The sequence below is a fragment of the Piliocolobus tephrosceles genome, chromosome 14 (assembly GCF_002776525.5).
Source record: "Piliocolobus tephrosceles isolate RC106 chromosome 14, ASM277652v3, whole genome shotgun sequence".
Classification (NCBI taxonomy): Eukaryota; Metazoa; Chordata; class Mammalia; order Primates; family Cercopithecidae; genus Piliocolobus; species Piliocolobus tephrosceles.
The window spans coordinates 106,570,190-106,586,041 of NC_045447.1; the positions used below are offsets into that span (position 1 = coordinate 106,570,190).

The window sequence follows — 15,852 nt, forward strand, 5'->3', positions numbered from 1 at the left end:
GCCTGGGAGGAGGGAGAGGAGAGGGTCTGGGCCTGGGAGGAGGGAGAGGAGAGGGTCTGGGACTGCAAGGAGGGAGAAGAGAAGCTCTGAGCCAGGCTGTGACCAGCCCCAAGTGTCGGGGCCATTTGGACACCCGGACTCAGGAAGGAGAAGAGTCTGATTCTGACATGAGAGGTGTCAAAGTCCTCCGTGCCTCAGTTTCCCCTCTGAAAATGGAATGAATATAGCATGGCTGGGTTACTGCCAGGACTTAAAGGCCTGGCCCACCATGGGGGCTGGGGCTGGACAGCTGTGACCATAGCCATCCACAAAGCCTGAGACCTCTCTGGCTGCTCCAGGCAGGACACACAGCAGCTGTGGCCTCCGAGCCTCTGAGGACAGCCTTCAGGTCCACTGCTGGGTCCCCACATGGCCCACAGGCCCAGACCCTCTTCCCGGCAGGCAGATAACTGATGTTTGGGAGAGTTAGGGACTGCATTCAGCACACACAGCAGGTGGTTAATAAATGGCCTGGCCACATGCTCCAAGCCAGGGAGCAGCTGACATCTAGGTGTTCTGGAAGGGGACAAATACAAACTGGAGGCAGCATCTGAACAGTGCCTCAGACCCCACGTGGGGCCGCTCAGATCCGGGCCCTTTCAGAAAGGTGACTTCAGGCTTCACAGCCAGGACACTGGGGCTGGTGTGACCCCACTGGGGGAATGGCCATGGGTGTGGTAGGGGAACGTGGATCACCACGAGCCGCAGCCACTCCTAGCTGGCCCCTGTGTGGGGAGGGGCGAGGCCAGGTGGATGCTGGGCGTTCCCAACCCAGCTGCTGGCCCCAGCACCCCACCTCCTCCTCCACTACGCCCTCTTGGGGAATTTTTTTTTTTTTTTTTTTTCGAGACAGAGTTTCGCACTGTTGCCTGAGCTGGAGTGCAATGGCGCGATCTTGGTTCACCGCAACCTCCACCTCCCAGGTTCAAGCGATTCTCCTGCCTCACCCTCCAGAGTAGCTGGGACTACAGGCAGGCACCATCACGCCCGGCTAATTTTGTATTTTTAGTAGAGATGGGTTTTCTCCATGTTGGTCAGGCTGGTCTCAAACACCCGACCTCAGGTGATCCGCTCGCCTCCGCCTCCCAAAGTGCTGGGATTCCAGGTGTGAGCCACCGCGCCCGGCCTGGGGAAATTTTTATATATCCTTGACACACAGGTGCTCTGTCCCAAGCACACTGCTCCTGTCTACTCTGCCATGGGCCACCACTGGTGGAGAGATGGCCACCTGCCAGGAGTGCCCACCCCTCCCTTGGCAACTCACCTCCACCTCTGCTACAAACCGGAGGGGTGACCCCTAGGCCCGAGGTTGCAGGGACCGTGGTGTGTGGCCCTGGCCTGGCTGCATGGACTATAGCGTGTGCACCATGTGGCCCTGACCATGGCTGCATCCTAGGCCTTTCTGTGGATCCTGCTCCTAGGCTGTGTCACTGGGCAGACGCTCACCCCCTCCGAGCAAGGACACAAGGAGAGGCTGTGCGTGGTGTGGGAAGTCTTCCTACACTGGGTGCCTCGTCCTGTGGGGACAGCCTCCGTCTGCATCCCGCACACAACCAGGGTCCAGCCTAGGGCAGGCAGCTAACAGACTCTGTGAGGCCCGGCACGGGGCAGACTTGAAGAGTCACAGGGGCTCATGTGACAAGATCCTGAATCCCACCGTCCTGGTCAGACTGGCACAGTGGGGTGGGCATGTCAGGCAGGCGGTTATACCAGGGCCCCTTTTTCTCAGATGAGGGCTGGGAGGAAGCTTCACCTGCTAAGTGGAGCTGATAAGGGGTGCAGAGCCCCTGACTTACCCAGAGAAGCCAGAAATCTCTGGGTTTTGGGTGTTTTTTGGAAAGAGTCTCACTGTGTTGCCCAGGCTGGAGTGCAGGAGTATGATCTTAGCTCACTGCAACCTCTGCCTTCTGGGTTCAAGCGATTCTCCTGCCTCAGCCTCCTGAGTAGCTGGGACTACAGGGATGTGCCACCACACCCGGCTACTTTTTGTATTTTTAGTAGAGACGGGGTTTCACCCTGTTGGCAAGGCTGGTCTCGAACTCCTGACCTCAAGTGATCTGCCCGCCTCAGCCTCCCAAAGTGCTGGGATTACAGGTGTAAGCCACAGCGCCTGACCCAGAAATCTTTTTTTTTTTTTTCAGACAGACGTTCTGAATACATAGAAATCTTATGTTTAAGTGAGTTCTCCAGGATGTTCAAATGGTGGCTCCTACACACATGCCATCTAAACACTGTGACCACAGGACCCCAGCTGGCCAGCACCAGTGGCAAGGCTGGCCTCAAGACAGTGGCCAGGCATTGGCCTTGGAGGTGTGGACAAGGATGCCGATAGCCTAGCAAGGTGTCCAAGGCTGGCCAGCCAGGGACTCGCCACACTGAGAGAGCCTCCGACAGCGAGCAACCCCAGGACTGCAGGCCTCGCGCCCCATCTCCCGGCTCACCTGGGTGCCCTATTGCTGGGGCGCCATGTCCGTCAAGGGCTTCTGGACCCCGAAGGCCGTGATGAAGATGTTGACCACCACGATGATGAACACCAGGCCCGTGGCCAAGTTGTTGAGGAAGTCCAGCTTGGCGTGCTTGGCCGGGTTGTTAAGGTCGTACTTGACTGTGGGCAGGAGAGGAGTGGATGGTGCCAAGGGCAGCCCAGACGCAGCACCCCAGCCTGGGACAGTGGCAGGGGACCCGTCCCAGTGGTCAAGCTGTCCTGGGACATGACAGGGCCCTCAATCGCATTTAGGATGAGTTTTGTCGCCCAGAGAAAAATACGTTTTGCTGAAACACTGACAACAGCACCCCTGGCTTGGGCACCCCTCAGTCTATGACCCCACCTTCTGTAGCCCCCGCACTTTCCTCATAGGACTTGAAGCTAGGGACGTCAACCAAAGGCCAGGTTTGGGCAAATGCACTGAGCCCTCCGCAGGCCTTAATCTAGTGATTCCTGCCACAAACTGCAGTTCTATTATGATGCCTGTTCTATAGGTGAGGCCTGGGAGGTTCAGCCACTTGCCCAAGGTCATGCAGTCACAAGGAGGACCCTGGGCCCAGGAGGTGAGGACTGGCATGGCTGAGGCCATCTCATGGCATGGGTCAACAAAAACCCAGTGAAACGCCTGCCCTAATGCCCACAGGCCAGGCCCTGACCCCACTCTGTGCTCTTTCAAAGTGCAGGGTGGGGCCAGGCACGGTGGTTCATACCTGTAATCCCAGCACTTTTGGAGGCTGAGACAGGAGGATCACATGAGCCCAGGAGTTTGAGACCAGCCTGGGCAGCATAGCAAGACCCCGTGTCTAACAAAAACAAAAAAATTTAGCCTGCATGGTGGCACATAGCTGTGGTCCAGGCTACCTGGGAGGCTGAGGCAGAAGGCTCGCTTGAGCCTGGGAGGTTGAGACTGCAGTGAGCCATGATCAAGACAGAGAAAGACCCAGTTTCAAAAACAAAACAAAGCCGAGCGTGGTGACTCACACCTGTAATCCCAGTATTTTGGGAGACTGAGGCTGTTGGATCACTTGAGCTCAAAAATTCAACCAGGCAACATGGCATAACCTCATCTCTACAAAAAATACAAAAATCAGCCGGGCATGGTGGTGAGCGCCTGCAATCCCAGTTACTTTGGGGGCTGAGGTGGGAGGATCGCTTGAGCCCAGGAGATGGAGTTTGCAGTGAGCCGAGACTGCGCCGCTGCATTCCAGCCTGGGTGACTGTTTCAAAACACGAAACAAAACGAAACAAAAACCAAAGTGGAGGGCGTGGGGGCGGGGGCACCACTTCCTGGACCGCATGTCTGGGTGATGAGGGCCAGGGACTCGGCAGCTCCTTGAGAGCCAAGTGTGCAAGGTGGTGGGCACCTGTCCCGGGGGTGCGAGCAGATGCCAGCAAGGCGAGCAGGTGGCCCGGCTGCCCCACCCACGGACCTACCGAGGAAGATGAGCAGCACCCCCACGCCGATCTGCAGCGCGAGGGAGATGGAGATGAGGACCACCAGGGGCACGTAGAAGGCGAAGCTGGGGCCCTGTTCCACGACGGCCTTCAGCTGGGACGCGTTGGCCATCAGCAGCGCGATGTCCAGCATGCTCTCGGCCGCGCTCTTTTTGTTGGCATAATGGTTCACATTGATGGGCCCGTGCCTCCAGCCCCAGCGGGCCGGCTGCGGGGAGGGGGATGGTCAGCAAGGTGGGTGGGGGAGGGGCAAGGGCTGCGCCTGAGTTGGGCTCTGGGGGTCGCTGGGCCCTGCAGGTAAGGGCTTCCCTTGCCCCCACCCCTGGTAAGTGCTCAGTCAGAAGTGCTTATTACCCTAAGGAGAGGCTGCGAGAACGTGCTCGGCCTTTATAAAACCTCCCCTAGGAATACAGTCCAGGAGAGAACGGAAATGACATAGCAGCCCTAGTACACGCACTCTGGTTTTCCACTGGAAAGCGTTGCCCGATCCTTGCCCTCCTGCCATAGGCGCGGCTGCCTGCCCCTACCCGTCTGTGCCCCCGGCCTCCTCTCCCCCCCGCCTCAGTCTGAGCTCCTGATGCCAGGAAAGGAAGTGACGTGTTGGTGGACGGATCTGTGCACACTGGCCCAGGCAAGAAACGAGTCTTCCTGGGCCGGACCTAAGGGCTGAGATCGCCCCTGCCACCTCCCAGCCTCCCAGACTTGGGGCCCGACAGGCCACTCAGCCTCCAGGCCTCAGCACAGGCCTTGCAGAACTATCTGGCCATTGGCAGCAAGCCTCACTGAGGTGGGCCACCCAGAGCCCGGCCCCCACACAGCAGAGGCTCAATAGGTGCCTCGGCATACGACACACAGTGGAGCTCAGCTTCCACGTTACTTCTCAGAGTAATCAAATGGGAACGCCAGTTCGGATGGAATCCTCTCTGCCTTAGGGGCCCATCTGGGAGGGGCCCCCTACAGGTCTCTTGGAGCCCCCAGTGCCTTTCCCTGTTGCCAGATACTCTCAAGCTCCAAGGCCCCACACAGAGGTCATTGCTTCCAGGAAGCCTGCCAGGACTTCCCCTGGCAGGACATGGCCCTCTCTCCTGCCACAGGAAGGTCCTATCTAGCGCTGGCCCTTCATTCCAAGGCAGCCCTAAGTATCCAACTTCCTCTTTCTCTGGAGCAAGAGTCTGCCCCTCTCAAGCTGCCCTGGTGGGGCCCCTCTTCAGTCACTCAGGACAAACCTGCCAGCCCCTTGGCCTGGCCCTTTGTCCGCAGGCACCCCTGAGCTGCCAGGCCCTGGACCACAGCCTCCCAAGACTGGTCACCTGCTTGGAGGCAGCTGTGAGAACCCACTGCTGGCAGCCGACCTCCTGGGGCCTGCTCTGGGAGATACTGTTTCCAGACTCATGAAAGATGCAGGCCGGGAGGCCGGGGTGCTACAGGGCCACAGGGAGGGGCGGACACGGGCATCCATCCAGGCCTTGACTTTCTGCAGGCTGGAAGCATGCACAATGAAAAATACATGAGGCAGCCAATACAGAACCCGCAGAGGGCAGGGGCCTTGCTTTCATGCTGTGCGTTTTCAGTTTCATCTAAAATTATGTGCCCAGGAGGAAGAGACAGTGGGTGTCAGGGGACACCAGCGGGCTCTGCTGCTTAGACCTGGGCCTGGGCATTCCAACAACCTGCCTTCAGCATCAGCTGCTCTCTAAGTAGCAAGTTCACGTGGACACGGGTGTGCACAGGGACAGCCGCCTTTACCTGGGCCAGCCAGCAGCCCTGTCCCTGGGGCCCTGGTGTGCTCTCGGGTCACTCCATGTATATCCCGAAGCCACTATGGGGTCTCTACTTCGCCTCTCCCACCCTGGGCCTGACGCCGCACTCCCTGGGATTTCCCCAGGCGCCAGCACAGGCAGGGCACTCACCGACTGGGGGGCTGTGTTCCTCTCCCATTCTACAGAGCAGCAGACTGCAGCTCGGAGGAGGTTTGCCCAGAGCCACCTCAGGACTGTGTGTCCCTGTCCCACCATTGTCCACTTAGGGGCTTCCTCCCAGGCTGCCCGGGGTCTGGGTGAGGACGGCCCAGACGTAAAGGCCTGTGCCTGGCACTGAGGTCGTCTCCAGTTCTGCTCTTGCGAAGCTATCCAGCGGGTCACATCCCATCACACGTGTGCTCCGTGAGATGCAGTGTCGAGGGGGCTGCTGGCCACAGGGGCAGGTGCTCCTGTTTCACAAACCTCAAGTGCCAAAGTACCTTCCTTCAAGGCCACCCTAATGCTCATCCCGGTCTCCATCCCAGGACTTGTGCTGGGAGAAGGCGGCCAAGTGAAGACCTTGTGAGGATTTCCACCTTCCGGGGGCATCTACACAAATATGTGCATGTTCCTAGTCACACAGGCACAGAAACACACATCCCCCAGAAAGACACGCATAGGCACGTGAGACACACAGGTGCACACAATACAGCACACACAAATACACATGCACATACATACACAAACCACACACACACATGCATAAACAGACACACATGCCCAGGCTAACTGTGTTGGCCTCTGAGCAGGAGGAAAAATTCCCTTTTTTTCTGAGCTCTGCAGAACCGTTTAAATATTTCATAGCCATGCTATCACGAGGAAGACTCAGATCCATTAAAAAGGACGGTCCGTGCAGAGCCCCCAGCTCCACAAGCCTCAGCTCTCAGCAACCCCAGCCACGGGGAGCCTGTGCCCCTGCTGTCCTCATGCCCACTTAAGGTGGGTAAACTGAGGCCCAGCAAAGGCGGTTCCTTACCCAAAGCCACATAGCAAGTGAGGGCTATCTAGGATTTGAACCCAGGCACCGGGACTCAGAAGCTCTGGTAGCTGACGCCATTGTCCCCTTAGGGGCTGAGCTCTCAGAGGCTCCCTGCTTCAGGCTCCAGCTGTGTAACTTCAGGACAACTAGCCCCACTTTGTGCCTCAGTCTCCCATGTGTACCATGAGGCTGTGGAGCAGATGCCCTGGGATGGCCTCCAAGCCCCGAGTGGCCAGCAAATGCCCTGACCACATACCCCTGCTGGTGAAGGGCACTTCCAGCCCATCCGGCCATCTGCTTCCTGTCCAACCTGCAGCTAAGGAACTTCTGCATGCAGGTCAAGCCCTGGCTCACCACAGCCCAGCCCGTGGCCCTGCCACAAGCTCCCCCTCCGTTGGCCTCAGTCTCCCACTCAGTGTATCTAGGGTTGCCACTGGGAAGCTCCCACTGACCAAGGCAGAGGCTGTGTTCCTCTCCATTCTACAGACCGGCAGCCTGCAGTGTTCCTCTCCGTTCTACAGACCAGCCGACTGCAGCTCGGAGGAGGTTTGCCCAGAGCCACCTCCCGGGACTGTGTGTCCCAAAGCATAGGGCTGCCCCAGGATACAGCGTAGCTGGCAACCACCCCGGGCAGCAGGCCACACTGGGAGCGTCATGTGGAGGGGAGGGCAGCAGGGCCGGTCTGCTTCCCTGTCCCTAACCTCGGTGCTCTGGGCCTTGGAGCCCTGGAGCTGACCACTGCACAGGAAATCCCAGGGAGGACGACCCCCTCTCCCCCAGTCCTGGGCACTTGCCTCTATGTTGGGATGGGCCTTAGGGTGGCCGGGGGACCCAGCTACCACAGATGAGGGAGCCCTGTGGTCCTGACCAGCCAGCAGGAGCTGCCAGGAGCTGAGCCCTGCTGAGACCTGTGCCCACGGCTTGGACAGGGCGGGGAATAAACACCCTGGTTAATATATTCCCAGGGCCAGCCGGACTTCCCCAGAACCTCAGCAGTACCCGGGGCCTGGCGCCAGGCCAGATATTTCTCCTCTGAAAGTTAGGAAGGAGGCTTGGTGAGGAGGTCAGCTCTGTGCAGGGGCGTGGCTGGCTCTTCGTGCAACCTTCTGTGGACAGTCAGCCTCCCCACTGCAGGCTGCACGTGTTGGGGCTGGGCCACACGGTGGGTCCCCAGGGCCACTGCAGTGAGCATCCTCAGCTCAGGCAGGAGGGGCTGGCACAGAAGTGGGATATGAACCAGGTTTGCTGCATCCACGGGCCTGGCTCTGGCCATAGCATAATGGGTGCTCCGGCTCACCCAGGGTTTGGATGGGCAGAGACAGGGTCGGGGTCTGTGGGTCCACAAATGTGGGGATGCATCTCATCCACCCCTTCCAAGGCCTGTGAGAAGCAGGGCTGGAAGCTGCCACAGCACCTCCTTTACCTCCCCAGTCCTGCCTCAACACTGACCACTCTATGCCTCAGTTTCCTCATCTGTAAAATGGGTAGACAAGGATGTGGAGGCAACTGAATGGGATGGTCTCAGAGGCCCCGTAGCTGGTGGAGCACATGGCAGTAGGTGGCAGGGCTGCTCTTCCTTGATGCCTGGTTCTCACTGTTTGGAAAGACGCTGCCTCCCCAACCAACTCCACTGACTCAAAAGCAGCTGAACAGGCTCACATAACAGTCACACAGCAAAGAAAGACAGCCTGGGGCACAGGCTCTCCCATGCTGAGCAGGACCCAGCGGGACAACAGGGATGAGGTGCCTGCCCTGGGTGCCTGGGGGGGGTCCTAGTCTAGACTTTGGCTGCTCGCAGCCTGTCCTGCTCACCAGCCCTAACCTTGGACTCAGCAGGCATTGGCAGACGGTGGGGGGACCTGAGAATCAGGCAACCCCTCTTCTCCCCTACCATGTGCTAGGACCTGCCTGGGGCCTCCGGCATCCCTTGTCTGACCCACCAGTAGGGGCATGAGCTGCTGTGCCCTTCCCCAGATGCCACACAGATAGGCGGGGACTGGCACTGGAGCCCTGCACCGTCTCCTACCGGCCAGCCCAGGAAGCAGACCCCGAGAGGGTCTCCCAGCTCCACGTCTGTGTTCCTGGCAGGAAATCCCCAGCAAGATAGCAGGAAGTACTGGGAGGCGGGGTCGCCACCGCAGCTGGGCCAAGCAGACCCACTTCCCGTGGACTCAGCACTGACCAGGAGTGGCCCTGCGACCATGTTAGGGTTGCCTTTCAGAACTTGGCCCATACCCTGTCAGCCTCAGGATCTGCCAGGAAAGCAGAAATGCGAAATAGAGCAAACCTCCCCCTGCGCAGCTGAGGCCATGCCCGGCCCAGACGGCAGGTGCACCGGGCACAGCTACCTACCTCCAAAGACCATGCCTCTTGGCCCAGATGTGGCCCCAGGAACCTTCAACCTGAGGGCCGTGAGGGTCAGGAAGGTGTGGCTGGCACCAGATGGCCGTGTCCCAACCCCATCCCCACCACCTCCCTGCCTTGAGACACCCTGGGGATAACAGATTCAGGCCATTTTCACATTGAAATTGTTGCTTACTGTTCCTTCTGCTGACAGCCACAGTGAGCTGACTCAATCCCTGGACACTGATGGGGGCCCTCACATGAAGGGCCACAGGGGCACAGGGCACACGGGGCGGGGGAGACCTGAGAGCTTCCCATGGCCATGGCCCAACAAAGCCCACCCAGGCCGGAGTTCCACGTGCGGCTCCTCCCTGAGCCTCAGCCACCCTGGGAGGTGAGCAGTTGTGCCCCATTTTACAGAAAAGGAAACTGAGACTCTCCTTGTGCCCCACGCTGGGCAAAGCACTGCCCTCTCCAAACCACTGCCAGGGATCACCACTGGGAGAGGGTCTCCATGGCAGGCAGAAGTAAGGATGAGGGCGCTGAGTGCTGGCCTGGCTCTAAGCACTTCCTGTACATCAGCCACTGAGTCCTCACCACGCTCTGTGGCAGGCACTGCAATCATGCCCATTTCACAGATGAGAAACTGAGGCACAGAGTGCTGACACGATGGGCCCAAGAAACGGAGAAGCAAGGTCTTGAGGGTGGGAAGAAGAACAGGTGTGTTGGGTGGTCCTGGGCCTCCAGGCTCGGTGAGTAGAGCGGCCCTCGAAGTTTTTACCCTTCAAGGGGAAATGTGCTCATCCTCACACTGGCTCATAGCCCTTCCACAGCTCCCTGGACACCAGACCATGATCAGGCCTGCAACGCCTCTCCCATCGGCCTGGCTTCCCATCCCCCCACCTTCTACCCAGCCCTCATGTGCTTTGTGGTCCAGCCTCTGAGCCTTTGCTCCCGCTGTTCCCTCTGCCTAGATGCCCTTCCACACATCTCAGAGAGCCAGATCTGCCCACCCGTCTTCCCCACCCTCCAGGGCTCAGGGCCAATGTCCCCACCTCCACAGAAAGCCTTCCCTGACCACCATGCCCCGCCCCCCACAACGGGCTGCCAGCCCCTAGGGAACCCCACGCTTTGCCTTGGCCTCTCCTGCCCTGTCTGGGTTGGGCTGCTCTCCAACTGCGCGTGGTGGGGCGGGGCTGTGTTTCCCTCCCTCTAGTGCCCAGAGCCAAGACAGTGATCTGGGAACAAATCCAACCCAATCTCCTCTGGGCCTGAGATGCACCCATCTCAGGAGGCACAGCCCATCCTGCCGCCCGCAGAGGTGAGCAGAGACTGCTCTGAGTGGAGGGCACTGCCCAGGCAAGGTCAAGGGTGGGGGAGCAGTAGTATCCCTCCCTTTCCAAGGCGCTTCCAAGCCACTGCCCTGTTTACTACCTGACTTGCTTTCCCCACTTCCCTGAAGGCAGGTGGGAGCCTCTGTTCTGTCTTTTTAAGACCATGTCTAAAAGGCCCAGCGAGGTGCGGCGACTTCCCAGGGACACACAGCTAGAGAAGCCCCCTGCCTGTTGCTCCAAAGTGCTCACACACTGGGGTAGGGGCAGGTCCCTGGGGTCCTGCACACCGGTCAAGTCCTGCAGTGGGACAGCTCCTCTCAGCCCTCAGTTTCCTCATCTCTAACCCAGGGACAAGTGTCCATGCAGCCCCAGGGTCATCCTATCCCGGGGCTTATGGGGCCCCACCTTCCTGAACATGGCCTGTCCCCACAGCACCAGCCTAGGACTGTTCACCAGCAAGTGGGCAGAATGTCTTTGCCCCCGTCTGATCCACGCCACGGAGAGGCCTGGAAAAACCCACAGGCTGTTCCCTGCCCCCATCCCTGGGGGGGTTGGAAAAGGAAAGAATGTCCAAAGTAAACAAGTCATCAGAGGGCCATGCCAGGACCTTGCAACAAACACAAGGTGCTCAGTAAGTGCTGAGTCCTGGGATGAAGAATTCTGAAGCAGAACCATTGCCAGGGCCTGCCCCTGCCCACAGTCCTCCCAGGCCCGGCAGGGCAAGCTCTGGAGGACTGTGGGGACATACACTGAAGGCTGTGTGACGTTTCTGTTTCTCAAGGCAGGTGAGTGGAATAGGGACCACAGCGGGCCCCAAGTTCCCCAACAAGGCAGGCATCAGATGGTGTAGTCAGCGTGGGGTGACGTAAGTGTCTGCATGCCGCTGGTCTGGAGCCCGGAGGCTGTGACTCCTCTCCGCCCACCCCGGGGCAAAGTGCGCTGAGGAGCCCCCACGGCGAGGCTGAAGTTAGAGGGGGCCGCGCGGGAGTCGGGGGAGGTCGGGAAAGCCGGGCGCCGGCAGTCCTTAGCCCCAGGAGCTGCGCCCAGGCCCCCTCCGCCGCGCAGCCAAACACGGGCGCTGCTTAGTAGGGCTGGGGACGCCAGCCCGCCCTGCGCCCCCACGCCCCCACATCCCCCCCACTTGCCGGGGGTGGCTGGAACTCCCGTGGGCATCGTTCTGACCCTGATGGGGCAGGAGGGACTTGGCCTGGAGCGGGACGTCCCCCACCACTCTGCAGTGCGAACGCGGCGCGCACTCGGCCGGGCGCCCACAGGTGCCCGGGGAGCCGCGGCGCCCGGAAAGGACAGGGCCGGGCAAGAGCACGCAGCGGTGGGAGGAAGGTCTTACCGAGGCGTCCGGGGAGCCGGGTGTGCCCGGCGGCAGGCCGCCGTTGAGCTCGTACTCCTCGGTCCCCGAGTCCATGGTGCGGCCGCCCAGGCCGCCAGGATCCGGGCCCGAGCGCGCCCGAGCCTCAACCTCAGGCTCCAGCTGCGTGCCCGCCCCCGGCCCGCCCTCGGCCCGCCCCGCGGCGAGCCGCTGCCCCAGACTCCGCCTCCACCCAGGGCGGAACCGGGTCTAGAGGCCGTCCGCTGAGAGCGAGCGGTTCGGGGCCACTCCGACCTCTCCAGCCTGAGACGCTCCCCCGGGAACCCCCAAGGGCGGGGGCGCGACGCCGGTGGCCCCAGAGGACCCTGCGCTGCGTCTTGCTTTGAACCTCCGTCGCGGACACTTTTAATACACAAAATGAGGCCAAGAGCAGACCTGACCCCGGCCACCAGGCACACTGCATGAAAGCGAGCGGGCGTTGCCGCTGGCGCCCACGTTGGGTTTTTCCCAGGCGGGGTTCGCTCTGGGAACCGCAGATCGCTCCAGCACAGCGCCTACTGCGCCCCCAGTAACAGCGTCAGAGAGTCCAGGGTTCCCCTGACTGCGGGTCACGCTGGCACGGGGCTTCCCACTCCCTGACCTCAGGCTTTCTTGCTGGGAAATGGGGGTTATGAGGGCACAGACTCCTGAAGGGGCAGGGGGAGGCACAAAGGGGATGAAGGTGCCCTAGGTCTCAGCCCCTCCTGCGTGATGGAGCCGTCTCTGCGTCCGGGGGGCTAGAGGGAGCCTGACTTGCCCTAGGGTGGCACTCTGTGCCCAGGCTAGTCACGAGGGGCTGGGCAAAGTGTGTTGGAGCTTCCAGCCCTTGGTTCAATTGGCCCTTTTTTCCCAGGACATGCTGGTAAGCCTCTTCCAGGCTGGAAAGCCAGGTGAGATGCAGAGGACATTATTTCCCCTGGTGGTACTGGGCTGCAGGAGCTTGGGGTGAAGGCTGGGGTGCTGTGTCCAATCGGGCGAACCTGCCCCCGATAATTCAATGTTATTTCACGTAGGTTATTTTCTATTTCCCTAAGTGTCGGCCGGTCTGAGAAATAAAGGTAAAGAGTACAAAAGAGAGAAATTTTAAAGCTGGGTGCCAGGGGAGGCATCACATGTCAGCAGGTTCCATGATGCCCCCCAAGCTGCAAAATCAGCAAGTTTTTATTAGTGATTTTCAAAAGGGGAAGGAGTGTACCGATAGGGTGTAGGTCACAGAGATCACAAATATCACAAGGCAAATGGAGGCAGGGCGAGATCACAGGACACGGGGCAAAATTAAAATTGCTAATGAAGTTTAGGGCACGCATTGTCATTGATAACATCTTATCAGGAGACAGGGTTTGAGGGCAGACAACTGGTCTGACCAAAATTTACTAGGTGGGAATTTCCTGGTCCTAATAGGCCTGGGAGTACTATGGAAGACCAGGGCTTATTTCATCCCTTATCTGCAACCGTAAAAGACAGACATTCCCGGAGTGGCCATTTTAGAGACCTACCCCTAGGAACACATTCTCTTTCTCAGGGCTGTTCCTTGCTGAGAAAAAGAATTCAGGGATAGTTCTCCTATTTGCTTTTGAAAGAAGAGAAACATGGCTCTGCTCCTCCCGGCTCTCAGGCAGCCAGACCTAATGGTTATCTCCTTTGCTCCCTAAACATCGCTGTTGTCCTGTTCTTTTTTCAACGTGCCCAGATTTCATATTGTTTAAACAATTTGTGCAGTTAACGCAATCATCACGGGGTCCTGAGGTGCCATACATCCTCAGCTTACAAAGATGGGATTAAGAGATTAAAGTAAAGACAGGCATAGGGAATCACAAGGGCATTGATTGGGGAAGTGATAAATGTCCATGAAATCTTCACAATTTATGTTCAGAGATTGCAGCAAAGACAGCCGTAAGAAATTATAAAAGTATTACTTTGGGGAACTAATAAATGTACATGAAATCTTCACAATTTATGATCTTCTGCCATGGCTTCAGCCAGTCCCTCTGTTTGGGGTCCCTGACTTCCCCCAACAGTGTCTTCTACTTCTGGCCTTGGCCTCACTCCCAGATTCCACTGCTTCATAGCCACCCACCCCTCCAGGACCCACCCAAGGCGTGCATTCTCTCACCGTGTCTGCTGGTGCCTCCACTAAAGCCTCCAAAACAGTGAGCGGACTCTTGACCCCCCAACCTTCCTGGGGAGGTCAGATGGGGGTCACCCTTCTAGGACTCTACATCCCAGAACTGCCACTGGTAGTTATGTGGGCTCAGGCAGGTGGCTTAACCTCTCTGCATCAGCTTCCCTTTCGGTGCTATTAGCATTAAAGGAGGAGACCACCCCCCATATTGTCTTATGCCCAATTTCTGCCTCCAAAGAAAGAAAAAGTAAAAACTAAAAGGCAGAAATGAAATCCACAGGCAGACAGCCCGGCACCACCCTGGGCCTGGTAGTTAAAGATTGACTCCAGACCTAATAGGTTATGTTATCTAGAGATTACAGACATTGTATAGAAATGCACTGTGAAAATCCCTATCCTGTTGTGTTCCCATCTAATTACCGGTGCATGCAGCCCCCAGTCATGTACCCCCTGCTGGCTCAATCGATCACGACCCTCTCACATGCACCCCCTTAGAGTTGTGAGCCCTTAAAAGGGACAGGAATTGCTCACTTGGGGAGCTTGGCTCTTGAGACAGGGGTCTTGCCAATGCCCCCGGCCGAATAAACCCCTTCCTTCTTTAACTCAGTGTCTGAGGAGTTTTGTCTGTGGCTCGTCCTGCTACAGCGTAAGGCTGGGGTTTGGTCAAGGCCGTGTGAGCATGATCCCTTCTCCCTGCCTGTAAAGAAACAAGAGCAGAGAGAGGTTAGGTAGCAGTGTGCAAGATCACCATGCAAATCCTCAGGGCAGCCTGGGGCCCAGCCCAGTCTAGAGTTTCTTCCTGTAAGTGAAAGCCTGCTCCTGTGGCACCAATGGGGTCCGACAATGAACAAGAGGCACACAGACAGCTGCGTCAGTTCTTGTTTTACTGTCAGCCCTCGAAAGTGGGCATCCCCCCGAACCTGACAGGGGAGGAAACTGAGGCACAGTTGGGGAGAGCCCAGGAGGGAGCCCTCAGCACCGGAGCCCCTCCTCAGAACTCCTGAGGAGGCTGTGCTGTCCTCTAGGCCACAGCTTGCCTGCACTGTCCCCTGCCTCATTGGACGTTCCCTAAGGTGAGGTCTGCTCGGCCCTCAAGCTGCACAGGCGGCCACCCAGCCAGCATTGGAACCCAGTGCCTGCCTCGCCTGTGTGGGGCTCCCATTCTCCCCCGACCCATGCCTCACCCCTGCTGGGGGAGGGGTGAGTTTTGTAAGTGGGGAAAATGAAAGTCACCATGAGCAACTTTTCAGGAAAAAAAGGATCTTCCACTCCACCCTGTCCAGGCCTTGCTCCTGACTCATGGGGACATCTGTGCCACCTGTGGCAGGAGGTGGGCTGGGGGCAGCACAGTGCCCAGAACACTGGCCAGATGCCAAGCGGGTCCCCACCTGTTGTATGATTGAAGTGGTTGCTTGGCCTCTGTTTCTCCATCTGTTCATTTCTCAGCACTGTGCCTACCTGGGGGCCCTGGGGTTGACAGCATGTGAGGGCCACCCTGGGAGGCCAGGGGAGTTCATCCTGACCACAGCATAGGCAGCATGCGGCAGCATGGCCACCCTGTTTCCAGAAGGGCAGAGGAAGGAAGGCCAGCTCAGACCCCAGGCTCCGTCCGACCAGGCCGCCAGCGGGACAGGAGGTAGGTGTGTGTGGGCATGGGCAGGGCAGCAGGATTGCGCTTGTCTGGCTCCTCCCAGTGGGGTCATCCCATGAAGGAGGAGCTGTTGTTGGCCCACTTCAAAGCAGAGAAACTGAGGCTCAGGCTGTCACCGTCCCAGCTCTGCCTCAGAGGGGATCTGCAGGACAGGGTCTGGCATGGTGACCCACAATGGGGATGGTTGCTGTTGTTCTCGCATAATCAGGATACTGTTGGCACACCTGAGTGTTCACCAGCAGCTGGAAATCCAGCACCATCCACACAAAAAAGTGTCTC

General features: G+C 58.7%; 1 protein-coding gene across 1 annotated transcript in view; it reads right to left on the minus strand.

Annotated features, from left to right (window-relative positions):
• The window catches only part of NINJ1 (ninjurin 1), a 12,893-nt gene extending 913 nt beyond the window's left edge, over window positions 1-11,980 (minus strand). Inside the window, exons 1-3 of the mRNA XM_023187827.1 lie at window positions 11,783-11,980; window positions 3,959-4,187; window positions 2,481-2,644 (exon numbers count right to left, since the gene is read on the minus strand). Coding sequence (XP_023043595.1) covers window positions 2,490-2,644; window positions 3,959-4,187; window positions 11,783-11,857 — 459 coding nt within the window. The 5' untranslated portion in view covers window positions 11,858-11,980 and the 3' untranslated portion in view covers window positions 2,481-2,489. The remainder of the gene's footprint in view (window positions 1-2,480; window positions 2,645-3,958; window positions 4,188-11,782) is intronic.
• Between the last annotated feature and the right edge of the window lie 3,872 nt (window positions 11,981-15,852).